This window comes from Gracilinanus agilis, chromosome 4, assembly GCF_016433145.1.
Source record: "Gracilinanus agilis isolate LMUSP501 chromosome 4, AgileGrace, whole genome shotgun sequence".
Classification (NCBI taxonomy): domain Eukaryota; kingdom Metazoa; phylum Chordata; class Mammalia; order Didelphimorphia; family Didelphidae; genus Gracilinanus; species Gracilinanus agilis.
In genome coordinates, this window is record NC_058133.1 from 105,250,471 (window position 1) to 105,266,747 (window position 16,277).

The window sequence follows — 16,277 nt, forward strand, 5'->3', positions numbered from 1 at the left end:
TTTCTGTCATAAATGACTGCAGACAATTATTACTCATTGGTAGCCTTTTTGAGAAATGCTATTGTTTCTTTTCCCTTTCTTCTTTTTCCTTATGTCAGTGAAGATCATTTTCAACCTAAGGATATACTTCTTGAAGTTTTCCAAATATTTAATTAGCATATCCTTTCCTCAGGTGATTCCTTAGCTTTTGTTGGTACTTGTGTAAGAAAATCGTGGAGACCTACTGGCCTTTTGGCCAGAGTCCATTCAGATCAGGTCTAGCCTTGTGCTTGCTTCCCTTTTTAGCTGTGTGGTACCTTACCACTTTGGAACAAAAATCTTCTTGCCCTTTTTAACATTAAACAGTGAATGCTGCTTCGTTGCAAGAGCTACTAGCTCAATCACCTTAGGCTGTAGAACCCAGAAAGAGTCATAATTAAAAATACAGACCCATGTATAATATAGTGAAACAGGCTTGTCTGTAGGAATTCCTAACTTACAGACCTTTGGCTTCCAGACCTTCCCCCCCTTACCTGAAGGAATTCCTTCCAGACCTTCCCCCCCCCTTACCTGAAGGAATTCCCTCCAGACCTTCCCCCTTATCTGAAGGAATTCCTTCCAGACATTCCCCCCTTATCTGAAGAGACCACCCACCTTCCAGACCTCTCCCCTGATGGACCACCTACCTTGGAGACCTCCCCCTATCCTGCCCCCTGCTGCCTACCACTATAAATACCCAGCTCAGGCACAGCTCATGGTCACACATCAGACTTACAATGTGAGACCCTTGGTTTAAACTAAGACAATAAAGTCCCTTTGCATCTTGCATTGGTGGTTCAGACTCAGTTACTGGGATAATTCTCTGGGCACATCAAGGCCTAAGTCTCAATTTAGTTTGATTTCTGATTTTTTTTTTCAAGGGTTCTATAGTTTCCTTTGGAGTTCAAGAAACCTGAGGCCAGATGAGGCTGTGCTCAGGTATGTACCACTCAACTGTACAATTGTTTTTTGATCTGTTAAGGTAAAAAAAAATTGAAGATTTCTCATATAATGTTTAAAATTATTAATTTAATAAGCATAATTAATAAATATACTCTAATATACAAAGAACAACAAAAGAATCCATGTGAAACAGTGAGCTTCTGCTGTATATTTGAAAAGTATATTTTAGGGGCAACCAGATGGCTCAAGTAGATAGAGAACCAGTCCTCTTGGTGAGAATGTCCTTGGTTCAAATATGACCTCAGACACCTCCTAGTTGTGTGATGTTGGGTAAACCACTTAACCCCAAATACCACTCTTCTGCCTTGGAACCAATACAGCTATGGCAAGCTATGCTATTCAAAGTATTCCTGTTGGGGGGGGGGTTTGAGGTGAACCCCCCGGGGTTCAGGAAGGGTACCTTTTGCAAGGATGGAAGACTCTGAAACTTAGTTAAAAATAAAAAGAGAAATTTATTAACTTAGAAGGTAATGTTGAATCTGGCCAGGAGGACATCATAGGTGGAAGACTGCCTCCTAGGTGGAACAGCATAGATGGAAAGCTGTTCCCAGACATCAATTCTGGGGTCTTTATACTCTACAACAGTGAAGACATGACTCTAGAGTGGTATGCACTGAGGCATGGGCAGGGAGGAGGATTGCCTGAAGACATGGGGGTGACCCTCATAGTTTAGAGGACAGATGGATGTCTGAGGTACAAGTTGATGATATCAAGGAGGTATATCTCTCTGTCCATCTCAAATCTAAAGGATGATCCAAGGAGGATAATCTTCTCAGGGTCTTATCAGAGTTATCAGATGTTTTGGGTTAGGAATCACAAGAATGTAAAGGAGCAAAGGATTTTCCCTGCTTATAGTTTGCCTGAAACACTTCTATAGTTTTGGGGGTACAATGCCCACGCCATTCCTGCTTCTCAGGACATTCTATGTAATCTATTGTTTTAAGAGATTCAGATCGTTGTCCTTCCCTCATCATATTCTATGTCATTATTATACTTGACCACTTATATTCCATATTCTCCCTAGTAGATTGCAATCTACATGAGAATAGGAATTGTGTATTAAAAAAATCTCTGTAACTACAGCATCTAACTCAATGCCTTGTATCATAGGTGATATTTAATAGATATTTAATTAAACTAATAAAGATGTTGAATAGAAAAGAGCTAAGAATTGACATTTTACACTGGAGATTTTGCCTGTAGACCATAGATAAAGTAAGAAAAAGAGCATCTGGACTGACATTTGTTATGTTAGCCCACTGTTGTTTGTCCTTAGTTTTAGAAGAGGACTGATATCACCAGGTGATGTCTTCACTTGCCCAAATAAGCTGGATTTAAATGAAGCAGAATTGCACAAAGTCATTAGCCTCACTCCTTCTTTAAGAGTCATCCAAGGGGGCAGATGGGTAGCCCAGTGGATTCAGCCAGGCCTAGAGATGGGATGTCCTAGGTTCAAAATCTGATCTCAGATACTTCATAGCTGTGTGACCCTGGGCAAGTGACTTAACCCCCATTGCCTAGCCCTTACCACTCTTCTGCCTTGGAGCCAATACACAGTATTGACTTCAAGACAGAAGGTAAGGGTTTAAAAAAAAAAGTGTCATCCAAGTCCAGTGGCAAGATAAAAGTCAAGATGACTGGTGATGGCCTGGGATGCAGTCGATGACTGTGACATCTCTGATATATGACTAAGCTCCAATATCAACTAGTTCAGCTGCTTTCATGGCTATTGGAACAAATTGTTCTCATCTACTCATTCTGTTGGAGGGAGTCCTCACATGCTTAGAGTAGACATCCCCCTAACTTACTGATGACCTTTAGGTTACCTTCAACTTGGTTTAGCCTATCTACTGAGATGGTTTTACTTGTGGCAACTGTGCATGCTACAGCTTTTAAGAGCCATGGGTGACAGTTTGGTGGAGGTGGATGAGCAGCCCTGAAAAGGATTTGGCAAGCCTTCACCCCAGAGGTGCTAAGTCCTCCCTGAACATCCCAGATTGCCCTATTATGATATAGTTATATAGCCCATTGGAAAAGGTGGAGAGAGAGAGAGCAAGATCTAGGAAAAATCTCTGTTTGGCAGAGAAATATATTGGGAGGGGGTTCTGTTGTTTTAGAATTCTCATATGCCTGCCCCAGGTCACTGTGTCCCTGGGAAATTCCTGTGTTTTGGACTGTGTTGCAAATTGTCCTCTATGCTTTCAGGCTCAAAGGATACTATCGTGGTTTGTCACAGGATTAGAATGATAGCTGTGGCTCTGACAGCATCTCTTTTCTCAGGTGGGAGTCATAGTATATCAGGTGTCAAAGTTCACAGAACCCTGACAATATTAACCCATTAATCAATTTTCTTTAGGCCAATAAATTCTGAGTGCTCTCTCCCTCCTCTGCCCCCAAACAGTAGTATTATCTGACTCATAGAATTATACAACTTTAGAATACAGCCAGAATACAATCCATACCCAAATGGAATTCACTTTAACATTCCTGACAAATGGTTATCCAGTCATTGCTTGAGTACCTTATGAGTATGTACAAAATGGCAACAATTTCATGTAACGGGTTGAGAGGCACCAGTGGCTATCGTGAGGAGTGGGAAGGAATATGAGACTTGAATGAGTATTTTCCAGTGAGGAAATGGTACCTGAGTACCTCTGAAGGAAACTAGGAACTCTTAGGAGACAGAGGTGAAAAAAGGGGAAAGCACCTACTTCTATACAAAAATATTTATAATTGCTCTTTTTGTGCTGGCAAAGAATTGGAAACTGAGGGGATGTCCCTCAGTTGGGGAATGGCTGAACAAATCATTGTATATGATGGTGATGGAATACTATTGTGCTACAAGGAATGAGGTACAGAATGATTTCAGAAAGAGTTGGAAAGACCTTCATGGACTGATACAGAGTGAACTAGTGACAACCAGGAGAACATTATACACAGCAACAGCAATATTGTGGAATGACCAACTGTGATAGAATTGCTACTCTCAGGAATACAATGATCCAGGACAATTCTGAGGAACTAATGACAAAGAATGTTTATCCATCTCCAGAGAAAGGACTGTTAAAGTCATTTTACAGATCAAAGCATATGATTTTTCACTTTAATTTATTTGGATTTTATTTTGGGGTTTTGGTTTTAAATTATTTTTCTCTTTGGTGTTTATATGATTATTGTATGATAACATTATTTATATGATTATGGAGATATGTTTTGCGTGATAATACATGCATAACCTAGATTGAATTGGTTGCCAGCTCTGGGAGGGAGGAGGGAAGGGAGGAAGAGAGACAATTTGGATCATATAACTTCAGAAAACTTATGTGAAAACTTATTATTACATGTAATTGGTAAAATAAAATATCTTTATAATATAGAAAAAAAGGCAGAAAAGAAGGGAGTACATTCCAGACATAGGGGACAACAGTGCAAAGGACAGAACTAAGACATGGAATGTTGGGTATGAGGAAAAGCAAGTTGGCTGGAATGTATAATTCATGAGAGTAAAAGGTCTATAAAACTTAAGTTAGTATGAAGGACTTTAAATGTCAAACCAAGGAGTTTGAATCTTTTCCTAGAGGCAATGTCCACTGTGCCGCTTAGCTGCCCCAGGGTTGTCCCCTACTAGCTATCAAGCTAAATACCATGTGCTTAGATTGTTGGATTTTTACTTCTACCATAAAGAGACCCCTTGCAAGGGCACATCTTATAAAATTGCTTCCTTGGCATTTAAAAAATTTTTAAGGTAAAAAAATAATTCTATTATATAAACTTGACAAACAACTTCCAAGATATCTAGATCTCCTGAGAGTTCTTGACAATATGGGTAGAAGGTAATTCTATCCGTAAATTCACTTGACTTTAGGGATAGACAGAGAAACATCCTGGAGTTTTTAGGACCATTTGTTCATGCTGGACTGAGGAAGGCTTTCTATGTGAGTAGATAGATTTGAAGGAAAAAAGGGCAGCTAGTTGGCTCAAGAAATTGAGGAGCCAGGCTTAGAAATGGGAGATGGGTTTGTTGGGTTTGGCCTCAGATATTTCCTAACTGTGTGACCCTGGGCAAGTCACTTAATACCCATTTGCCTAGCCATTATTACTCATATGCCTTGATACCATACTTAGTATTGAGTCCAAGATAGAAAGTAAGGGTTTTAAAAATAAAACAAAACAAAAAAAAGTGAGGGGAGGGCCCTTTTTACTGCCTTATGGTTCCTTCTAAGGATGGAAAAGAATCTCTGTCCTTTGTCAGCTCATATTGCCCATCCAAATGAGAGTTATAAAGTGCTTTGCAAACCTTAAAGCATGATATAAATGTTAACTGTTATTATTGTATTATTTACTCAGTAACTTAGAAGACCCTCTCAAATAAATGCCCCAGCTTGGTTTTCAAATACTTTAATTTTCTGTCACCTCTATCATTTCCATCCCCAAAGTGAGCCCCTCATTACCTCTTCATTGTTCCTTCCCACTGTTCCTCAGGCTGCCCAGATCTTTATATGCTTGATCACAATCCAGTCGTCCTGGGTGGTTGTTACCACTAGTTTCAGGCAGCTTGCCCTGTTCTCCATCTCTTCAGACAGCATTTTATGATCGAATTTCCCATTCTGTAGTGTTCCAAGTAGGATGTAACGAACACAGTCTTTGTTATTTTCATTGGGATTATATCCCAGTTCTACTTTTCCCCTAAGTAAGAACACTAGATCATCTTCTGAGCCTGTCACAACTTGCACTCGTCTTATCTTAGTTGGCTCCTTCAAAATCACAGTCAAGTGGTTGCCTTCCATAGGGTCCAGGGCCCAAAAGAAATCCTCTTCTAGGCTATAGGCTTTCTCAGGAAGATAGTCTTTAAAAATCTGCATGTCAGTATAGATGAATGCAGGTGGGTTGTCAGGCTTCCCAAAGTCCCTCTCTTGGAACTCATCCTTTGGTTTTAAGGAGCTGACTTCATGAAAGGGTTTCTTAGAAGAAAAGTTGTCTTCTTGGACAGAGAAGTTGTCTTCTTGGACAGAGAAGTTGTCTTCATGGACAGAGGAGTTGCCTTCATGGACAGAGAAGTTGCCTTCATGGACAGAGAAGTCTATGGGATGAAAGAGTGATGGACTAAATTGGATGGCATTTTTCTGGGCTAGCATCTTGTAGAAGCTAGGGAAGAGCTTCTCAGGAGACATACTCTGATAGTAGAGAAAGAAAGAGGCCAGATGAGGAAGGTCACTGGAGTGGCAGAGCTTGCCTGTGAAGCCCAGCTTAGAGAATTCCATTATCACCCAGGGCCTACCCTCCCAGATCATCAGTGCCCTTTTTATGTTGGTGATGAAGTTGGGAGAACAGTGGATATTGTCCTCCATCAACAGAAAGTAATTGGAGAGGTTGGTAGCAAAGTTCATGAGGAAGGCATAGTCTACAATCTGTTTAAATAGGACAGGGCTGACGAGGGACTCACTAATGTTGGTTCTCAGGCTCCTCAAGGTGTGATAGGGAACAAGTGGGGTATGGATTACCAGCAGCTGCCCTGCCTGGATTTGCAGGGCAAAGAGCCTGTTAATGTTGATGATCATCTGTTTGAGAGAGTTTGAGTCAGGATCGGAGAGGTGGACCAGTACTGTGAAGTACCTCAATTCGCCCTTGGAGGAAGCATTGTACACAGACTGCAGAGTACTCATGAGGTATCTTCCCTGTATGGAGGACAGTCCTATAGTCAGGAGTTCTGGGGAGGAATTTTTGGAGATAGTTAGAGTATAAGGGAGTGGAGAGGACAATTTGTATGAGCTGGGATTGGGACACTCCCTTAGGCCTTCCTTATTGTCCCTATTCCCTGACTTTCCTTTTTTATTGTAACTTCCTATTTTCCTTGGCAGATTAGATTGTCTAGTTCAGGTCTTGTTAACTATTCAGAGGTTATATGAAAGTTTTCATTTTAGAGAATCACAGGGCTTTAAGGCTGGATATAAATGTAGACATCACCTATTCCAACTCTAGATGAAAAGAAAAGAATAAATGACTTGCCCAAGGTCATCTTTCCGTTTACAACCAAAGGTCAGAGATATGTAGATTTTAAAAGGGGCTTTAATGTTCATCTTGTCCAAATCTTTCATTTTATGGATTTAGAAAATGAGATATTAAAAAGAGAATTATTTGTTGGTCACATTGCCAATGGCAACCTAGAACTCTTGACTCATATCCCAATATTCTTTTCACTAAACCAAGCTCTCTCCTACGTCCCTTTCAAGAAGTCTTTCCTACAAACTTCAGCCCATAATCTCATAGCTGATCTCCCTCCAGGATTTCCTCTGCCAATTCCTTTAGTATTTCTATTCTTTCCCTCTTAGTATTCTCAAATTGCTCATCTAATGAATGGCTCTGATCATATCATTCACCAGGTATAAAACATTAATGGCTCTTTGATGCCTAAAACTTAGTCTAAACTCCGTAGCCTGACATGCAAGGGCTCTCATGATCTAGATCCAAAACTGTTTTTCTAGACTTATGTCTTTCTTCTCCCATTCTTGAACCCTCTGTTCTAGCCAACTTGTCCCATGTATATAAACTATTTTTTCACCTTCATTCAGGGGATTAGCCTACTTGGAATATTGTCCTCCCTTTAATGTAAATCTGACCTGTCTTTTAGTCCAGCTTTAGTCCCTTCTTTTCTGTGAGCCCTTCATCCCCTTTGGAATGACTTTAGAGTAATCAGTCAGGGAGAATTAGAGAAAGAGAATGCACTGGGTGAAACAAGCACTGGATTTGGTATGAGAGAACCTGAGGTTAATTTTCAGCTCTTCTACTAATTACTTGAGGAACCTTTGGGCAAGCCCTTCTTCTCTATAGGAATCAGTTTCCTAATCTATAAAGTAAAGGGGTATCAAATTAGGTGACCTCTAAAGTTTTTTCTGGTCAGAAATCTATGATTCTGTCACTATACAAACCTGGCATCCTTCACCATTTGTTCTAGAGACTGCCCTGGTTTGAATATTCAGTATCATCCCAGGGCCATAGACTGATAACCCTTGGGGTATATGATCTTCTGAGTCCCATGTTGGCTCAAAGGTTCTGGGAGCCTAGAGAACACAATGTAAAGCATCCCCAAGAAGCCCATTCATTCTCCTTTTACTCACCTTCCTTCCTTCTTTCCTTTTTTCCTTCCTTCCTTCTTCCCTCCCTCCCTCCATCCTTCCTTCCTTCTTTCCTTCCTCCCTTCCTTCTTTCCTTCCTTCATTCTTTCTTTCCTTTTTTCCTTCCTTCCTTCCTTCCCTTCTTCCCTCCCTCCCTCCTTCCTTCCTTCCCTCTTTCCCTCCCTCCTTCCTTCGTTCCTTCCTTCCCTCCCTCCTTTGTTCCTTTATTCCTTTGTTCCTTCATTCCTTCCTTCCTTCCTTCCTTCTTCTTCTTTTTCCCCTGCTAATCCATCATTCCCTCCTTTTCTCCTTCTCTTTCTCCAGCTGCCAAGGATATGATTAATGGATTTTTTCAAGGAGGGATGAGGTTTTAGTCAGGGCAGAAGCTGGAACATAATGGCTATAGGATTACAACTGTCTATATTCACAGTTCCTTAGGTATAACCTTTTCCTTCATTCCTTTCTTTTTCTCCTCTCTCCTTCATATTCCTCCTCCTCCTTTTTCTTTCTTAATCAACTTCCCACTCAACTGTCATACTCTCTCCCCTCCTAAAAGAGCTCAGCTTTTCTGCAAACTCCCTTCCCAGGAACTCACTCTTCTTTTGGGACAGAGTTCCAGCCACGCGTTGGTAGGAGACATTATGGAATAGGTCTGAGCTGTTCTTCCATTCTTTAAACGTCCTCAAGAGGTTCCCTGATGTGACATACGCCTGGGCTATCGGCCAAGTCAAGTTTTCCTCCTGGGAATAAGATAAGCATCAGCTTTTCAGGAATACTTCCCAAGCTCCAGCTGAAAGAGGCAGGAAGGGATCTCCTCCAGAAAGCCTCCACTCTGTTCCTCATGGAGACTGAACAATCAACTAGAATATTGTATGTACCTGTTATTCATTTGGAATTGTGTGAGGCACCATGAAGGATACAGAAGACATTTTAAGACAGTCCCCGACCTTATAGTGGTTTGCAGTCTCACGAATCTAGTATAAACTACTGTGCTTAGACTTTCAAAATATCCCTATCACCTGGACTCATTCAACTAATACAAAATACGATTCCCCAGTATTTCTTCTTTTCTTAATTTTTTCTTTTTTTTTTTTTAACCCTTATTTTCTGACCTAGTAACAACTCCAAGATAGAAAGTCAAGGGCTAGGCAAACAGGGTTAAATGATTTGCCCAGAGTCACACAGCAAGGAAATGTCTGACTATAGATTTGAACCCAGATCCTCCCTATACTAGGTCTGGTGACTTATCTACTGTGCCACCTAGCTGCCACTTCCCCTAGTATTTCTTAAATTGTCTAACACACAATCATTGCCAAGTATTTCTTGAATATGATGGTGGTGATGTTGTAACTCAGATTAGTTTCATCTTTAAGACAGACTCACAGAGCTAACATTGGAACAGGAAAAGTGAGGATTTGTCTCAGTGCAAAAATGAAGATTTCTCAAATTTTACCCATGCATTTCAGTTGTGTAGTAACCATTGGGGTAACAAATTCCTTCCACTTGGATGATTTTGTCTTAATTACTTCTATGATTTTGATATAAATTACAAAATGAATTCTTTTTTGTTTGCTCCAGGCACAATTCATGTTGCTTGTTTCTCACTATTTGTGCCCTGGGCACCAAGATTACTAGTAACAGCTTTATATTTATGTGTCCTCTATGCCCAAGATATATTATTTTCCTGTCTCTGCTCTGCCTATTCAGATTCTATTCATTTCTCAAGGCTCACATTCCTCATTCTTCTCTATTAAACCTTCCCTCATTACTCCAAAATCTCATCAGTTCTTCTGTCCTTCATGATATGGATCCCATATATCCCATGCTTTAACACTTAATTTTTGTCTTTGTATCTCCCGGTAACCAGCATAGTGATCAGCACATACTAGTTGCTTTATCAGAGTGATTTTTGATTGGTTGACTTCATCTCAGAGGTTATTGCTACTTGGTTGTTACTTACTAGGACTTGATCTTCCTTAATGTTGCTAGTGGTTCCCAAACTGCTGAAGATACTGAGAAGCACTGAGCCAGTTAGCACAAAGACATAGAGCTGATTAGAAAGCAGCATGGTGCTTAGGTTGAGGTACAGTTCTATAGGGAAGAGTGAATAAGCTTCATGATATAACAAGACAGAATTCGGTAGAACAATGGCTTCAAAACTAACTAGTTATAGACCTTGGGCAAGTCATTGATTTTCTCTGAACCTTAGTTCCTCATGAGTAACACAAGAGGGATGGATTAGATAATGCATAATCATTTTGGGTTTTGATGTTTTATGGTTTTAGGAGGAAGGCTCAAGAGTCAGAATTTAAGACCCAAAGACTTATTTCTACCCAGGCTTAGAAATGTCCAAATCTCCCTTGGAAACTTTCTTTTTCCTCTTTCTTTGTTCTAGCTACAGGAAATCTTTCTTTCCACTGCCCCCCTTAATTTTCTCCCCTTAAACCTTTATCTTCTGTTTTTGAATTAATACTAAATATTGATTCCAAGGTAGAAGAGTGAAAGGGGCAAGGCAACTGGGGCTAAGTGACTTGCCCAGGGTCACACAGGTAGTAAATGTCTGAGAGCAAATTTGAACCCAGGACCTCCCATCTCTGACTCTCACTGAGTCACCTAGCTGCCCTTCCCCCTTTAATTTTACTGCCTTCCTTCTGGTGCTTATTTCCCATTTATCCTGTGTATAGATTGTTTGTCTTTGTTGTTTGTGTGTCATTCCCCCTCCACCCCATTTAGACTGTAAGCTCCCTGACAGTCTATGTGTCCCCAGCATTTAGATCAGTGCCTGGCACATAGTAGGTGCTAAATAAATGTTTATTGAATGATTGTTTGCTCACCATTTGTATTTTTCTTCCCCAGAGCCTTTAGCTCTTTGCCAACGTGAGCACAGTCCTTCTATAAGAATGAATGGAGACTTCCAAGAATGACCTTGTCCTTCTGCCTTTTGCATGTCCTAGGTGGTTTGCCAATTGAAGAAAGCCTGCTTTCCTCTAAACAAGCCACCTAAAAGAAGTAGGTAAGGTATGAAGATGGGTATAGAAGTTGGGAGGGGAGAGGAATAAGGAACATTTGGCCTGTGATGCTCATTGCTTCCTAAATGGCCCCCTTCTTCCCTTAGAACTTGTGCTTATCTTCTCTGTCCTTAGATCCCTGCCCCACTGTTCTCTTTCAAATCTCCTTTAAAATATTTTTTAAATTTCTTTTTTTTAGTTGAAAACTTGAATTTTTTAGCAGAGGTCTCCATGGATATTCCCCCTTCCTGAAATCTCCAGGGCTGTGGAAGAGGCAGCAAGCAAAGAGACTGGAAAGAAATCAATAAAAAATTCTAACCAATTCAAACCCCTCACCACGGTTGCAGTTCCAGGTCCATTTAAGTTATTATTTTTTTTCCTGTTTCTTGCTTCCAGAATATCCAGAAAACAAGGCTCAGATGCTTCTTTAGGACTCAGAGCTTTCCCCAGTGTTTGTAGAATAAATTTGAACTCCTTGAGGCTGGGTTTGTGACTGGTCTGAGCTGGTTGGGACCAGTTGCCTCCTCTGAGTTTGGTCAAAGCTGGGTCCTCCTAGGTAACAGTCCCCTGACAACCATTGTTTCTCCTGATGGGCATGCTCACTCTCCCCCTCCCCAGGCACCTGATCAGATGCATGTATGGCAGAGGTTTGAAGGACATTGTAGGAACAAGGCCTGGAGGTGTTGCCTTTAGAAAAACAGAAAAAAAAATCATAGAATCTCAGAGATGGGGCAGACTTTAAAGTTCATTTAGTCCAAATCCCTAATTTGACCTTAAATGATGGAAACTTAATTCTAGAGAGATTAAGTGACTTTTCTGATGGTAGTGGCAGAGCCAGGACTAGAAAAAATTCAGGTCTTCTTATGGATATGCTGTATCTGATTCTCTGGGCCTACCCAGAGAGCCATCCCTTATTTTTGTTGTTGTTGTTGTTTAGTTGTTTTCAATATGACTCTTCATAACTCCATTTGAGGTTGTCTTGGCAAGGATACTGGAGCGATGATCTGCCTTTTCCTTCTCCAGCACATTTTATGGATGAGGAACTGAGGCAAACAGGAGTAAGCAATTTGTCCAGGGTCACACAGCAGGCTAATGTCTGAGGTGAGGCCAGATTTGAACTCAGGAAGATGAGTCTGCCTGATTCCAGGCTGAGCAATTTACTCATTGTGCCCCTAGCTCTTTCTCCATCCCTTATAGCAAAGATTAAAAAAGAAAGAGAAAATATAATTCAGTAAAACCAATCAACACATCAATCAAGTGACAGTATAGGCAATATTCCATATAACCCTGGCCCATCATCTCTGAAAAGAAAGGAGAGGGGGGCATTTTCTCTTCTTGTTTCTTGAAGCCCAGGTTTTTTATTCTGTACCATACAACCTCCTTCTACAGCTTGCTTCTGTGCTGAACCAATGGATGGACTGATATGTCTTAATTTTTAAATCAAACTGGTAATATTAGGGCAGCAATAAAATCTTATACCTTATCTCCCCTAACCCTCCCAGGTACCCTATAACTAGGTTTACTGGCCTTTGTCATTTTTTTCCTTGCACACAACACTCCATCCCCAAATTCTGGGCATTTATGCTGACTGTCCCCCATATCTAGAACTCTTTTCTGCCTTACCTTGGCCTTCTCCTGGCTTCCCTGGTTTCCTTCAAGATCCAGCTAAAATCCCACCTCCTACAGGAAGCCTTTTCCAATCCTTCTTCTTTCTAGTGCCTTTCCTCTGTTGATTATTTAAAACTTATCTTGTATGTAGCTGGTCTGAATATAATTGTTTATATGCATACTGTCTTCACCTTTAGACTGTGAGCTCTTTGGAAGCAATGAAGCAGGCCAAGAACTATCTTTTATCTTTCTTTGTATTTCTAATCTATAGCACAGTTCTTGGTACATAGTAGATGCTAGAAAACCAACTGACTGAAGTCACTTTCACCTCACATTTTTTTTTTTTTGTTATTGGCCTTGGAAACTTATCCAGATGAGCTTTTGTAGCAAATGTACTTAAAGTACATTTCAGCCCTTCATTTTGAACCAGCCCACAAGTCCCCTAAAAATCCCTGGTAGATAATACAGTGAGAACCACTCAAGAGCAGTCATAGAATTTGCCAGTTTGCTTGGATGAGGTTCTAATGTGTAATGCTGTAGTGGATAGTTAATATCCTGCCTCAGATGGTAATTAGAGGTGTGACTTTGGGCAAATAATTTTATCAGGATCAGTGTTTGAACCAGAGTCTAGCACTCTATCCACAATGCCACCTAGCTGTACCTCTCCACCTTTTTTACTTTCTTCATCTATAAAGTGGGGATAATAATAGCACCTGCCTAACTGGGCTGTGCAGATCCAATGAAATAATAGCTATATAAGCACTTTACAAATCTTAATGTATTTTATAAGTGTTAGCTATTATTACTTTAAAATTTTTTAACATTCCGATTTATCATTTCTTTTTCAATTTGAAGCTCTAAATTATCTCTTTTCCTCCCACTACTTCTCCTTCCCACTCAGAAGGCAAGTAATATTGAATCAATTATACATGTGAAATCATAACTATTTCCAAAAAAAGCAACAAAGATAAAATGATAAAATTATCTCAGTTTTCACTTAAAGTCTATCGGTTCTCTCTCTGGAGTCCTTTGGAATTGCCTTGGATCATCCTGTCATTCAGAGTAGCTAAGTTTTTCACCATTGATCACTGTTACAACATTGCTGTTATACTGTGCACAATGATCTCCCTGATCTCACTTCACTTTTTAGCTATTATTGTTATGGAAGAAGAAGGAGGCTTTTAATTTTGAGCAACTTTATTATTGGGAATTTGCCAGATACAATTTGAAAGTATCAGGTTTGGTTAAGGTGCTCTAATCACACTTGATAAACTGTGATCCAGTTGCCTCCTACTATATCTGGGCTCTGGATAAAGTTGAGGAACTCTGATTAGAGAACTCCCAACTGCCAGAGGCAATAAGGGGAGGAAAAGCTTAGAAAACTGTATTAAAGGGATATGAATTTGATACTCATATCATATGGCTCTGTTTTCATCACTCTACCGCCTTCTAAGAGATTATAGTTTTCTGTACTAAATATAATCTACATCATTCACCACCCCCATTTTGAGGAGTGTCTGAAAGCTGATAACTATGCTGGTCAAAGGGATATAAATTTAGAGCTAGAAGAAACCTTGGACATTTTACAGATGAGGAAACTGGGACTGGGAGAGGCTAAGTTCCTTGCCTAGAATATGGGACAAGATTAGAACCTGGGTCTAGCATTCTGCCCATAGTGTACCCTAGATGCTCCTCCTTCCCCTTTCTTTGCATTGGCGAAAGAGGAGGCACTGTAAATGATCCTTAGTGTCTTTGGCTCTCTCCAAAGGGCCTGAAAAAATTTAAGAGCTATTACTCCATAAGGTCCCTTCAATCAAAACACTTTGTCTAACTGCTCAGTTCTTCAGATGGTATTGGGCAGGTAAAATATTTGAAAGCTCTAGCCTTAGGTAGTCAGTTTCCTAAAACAGGAAGAATATAGTAGTTGTGTTCAAATGTATTAAAGGTTGCCATTAGAAAAAAATCTTCTCCTTGGTTCCACAGAGCAGGAGCCAAAAGGGGTAGAAGTTGCAGAGGCAACTGTAAGAGCATCCTAACAGCAATCCCAAAGTAGCATGTGTTGGCTCAAGAGGTATTGAGTTCCTCATCTCCAAAAGAGATACTCTTCAAGCAAAGGCTGGATAACCACTTCTGAGGATGTTGTAAAAGGGGTGCTTGTTCAGAATTCATAGATTGCATTAGGTTGAGTACAGTACTGAATTTGGAGTCAAGAAGACCTGAGCTTCAATTTTCCCCCCATATACCAGTGAAAATTTTTTGATTGAGCTTCCTGCAAAACTGGGAGGCATGGCCACCAAAAAAGAATCTCCTTTCAGGGATTTTATAGGATGGTGATGTAGTGAGAGGCTTGAAAAATTTGTGGGTGTGTGTGTTGATCATCTTCTCCATGTCCACATGAACATACACACACCTAAATACAACTTGTGGGAAGGTATGGATGGATGTCTCTAGAGAGTCTAGAAACCCATGTGTCTCTCACAGAATGAAGGAAGAATGTCTCTCCTCTCCCCAAATCTCATACCAACACTATTCCATTCTCATGTGCATGTAACATTGTCATCATTCTCTCTGCCAATTAGAAGAATTACGTAAAATACTCCAGGCTTGAAAAAAGTATTATACTGATTATCTATCTATCTATCTATCTATCTATCTATCTATCTATCTATCTATCTATCTATCTATCTATCTATCCATCCATCTATCTATCCATCCATCTATCTATTTTTGTTGGGAGCTGGATTTATTTTAAAATAATTGCAATATTTTTTTTAGATCTGAACCTTTAAATTTATGATCCTATGAATAAACACAATAACTTCAATAATGTGAGTGGAAAGAACAAGAAAATAGTCAAAACTGAATATTGTAGAACTGTGAGGCAGCTAGGGATTTTACAGGATGGTGATGTAGTGAGAGGCTTGAAAACCACTGAGAAAAAAAGTAAGGAGATATGTGGCACTTGTCTTAGAGAAGAAAAAATATTAAGTTCAAATCTGGCCTCAGATACTTCCTAGCTGTGTGACCCTAGGAAAGTCATTTAATCCTGGCTGCCCTTCTGACTTAGTGTTGGAAGCCATTGAGAGAAAGAGGGTCTCTAACAGATATTTTTATCTGGACCCCATCAAAAGATCAACGCAGACTGGCAAGGCTGTACATTTTGACCTTTCTGCCCTGCAAGTCAGGATGCAGACAGGATGGGTTTATCTAAGACAGTGATTCCCAAAGTGGGTGCCACTGCCCCCTGGTGGGTGCTGCAGCAATCCAGGGAGGCAGTGATGGCCACGGGTGCATTTATCTTTCCTATTAATTGCTATTAAAATTTTAAAAAATTAATTTCCAGGGGGCTAAGTAATATTTTTTCTAGAAAGGGGGTGGTAGGTCAAAAAAGTTTGGGAATCACTGATCTAAGATAAAAATCTGGTCTCCTCTCTGTGATTCCTTTTATGATCTATACCTTTTCTTATTGGAAAGCATTATAATCTAATTTTCTAGAATAGCTTTACGTTTTTAATAAACTAGTACTTAATGAGTTAACAGCATTTTTTTCGCTCAGCAGAGGACACCT

General features: G+C 40.1%; 1 protein-coding gene across 1 annotated transcript; it reads right to left on the reverse strand.

The window, feature by feature from the left end:
• Positions 1-5,406: 5,406 nt before the first annotated feature.
• On the reverse strand, positions 5,407-10,177 carry LOC123245730 (alpha-1,3-mannosyl-glycoprotein 4-beta-N-acetylglucosaminyltransferase C-like). The gene is made up of 4 exons (XM_044674730.1): positions 10,054-10,177; positions 8,689-8,833; positions 6,044-6,688; positions 5,407-5,959 (listed from the first exon to the last, which is right to left on the reverse strand). Exons 1-4 carry the CDS (start codon positions 10,159-10,161, stop codon positions 5,460-5,462), a joined length of 1,398 nt encoding a protein of 465 aa, XP_044530665.1. The 5' UTR covers positions 10,162-10,177; the 3' UTR covers positions 5,407-5,459.
• Positions 10,178-16,277: the final 6,100 nt, after the last annotated feature.

What these genes read in the sequence shown, in the direction of transcription:
- LOC123245730 (XM_044674730.1), bottom strand. Translation starts at nt 10,161, where the DNA reads ATGCTGCTTTCTAATCAGCTCTATGTCTTTGTGCTAACTGGCTCAGTG. An exon ending in AACTCTGTCCCAAAAGAAGA is followed by an intron (nt 6,689 to 8,688) that starts GTGAGTTCCTGG and finishes ATTCCTCCCCAG; the next exon opens with AACTCCTGACTATAGGACTG. An exon ending in AGACTTCTCTGTCCATGAAG is followed by an intron (nt 5,960 to 6,043) that starts GCAACTTCTCTG and finishes CTGTCCAAGAAG; the next exon opens with ACAACTTTTCTTCTAAGAAA.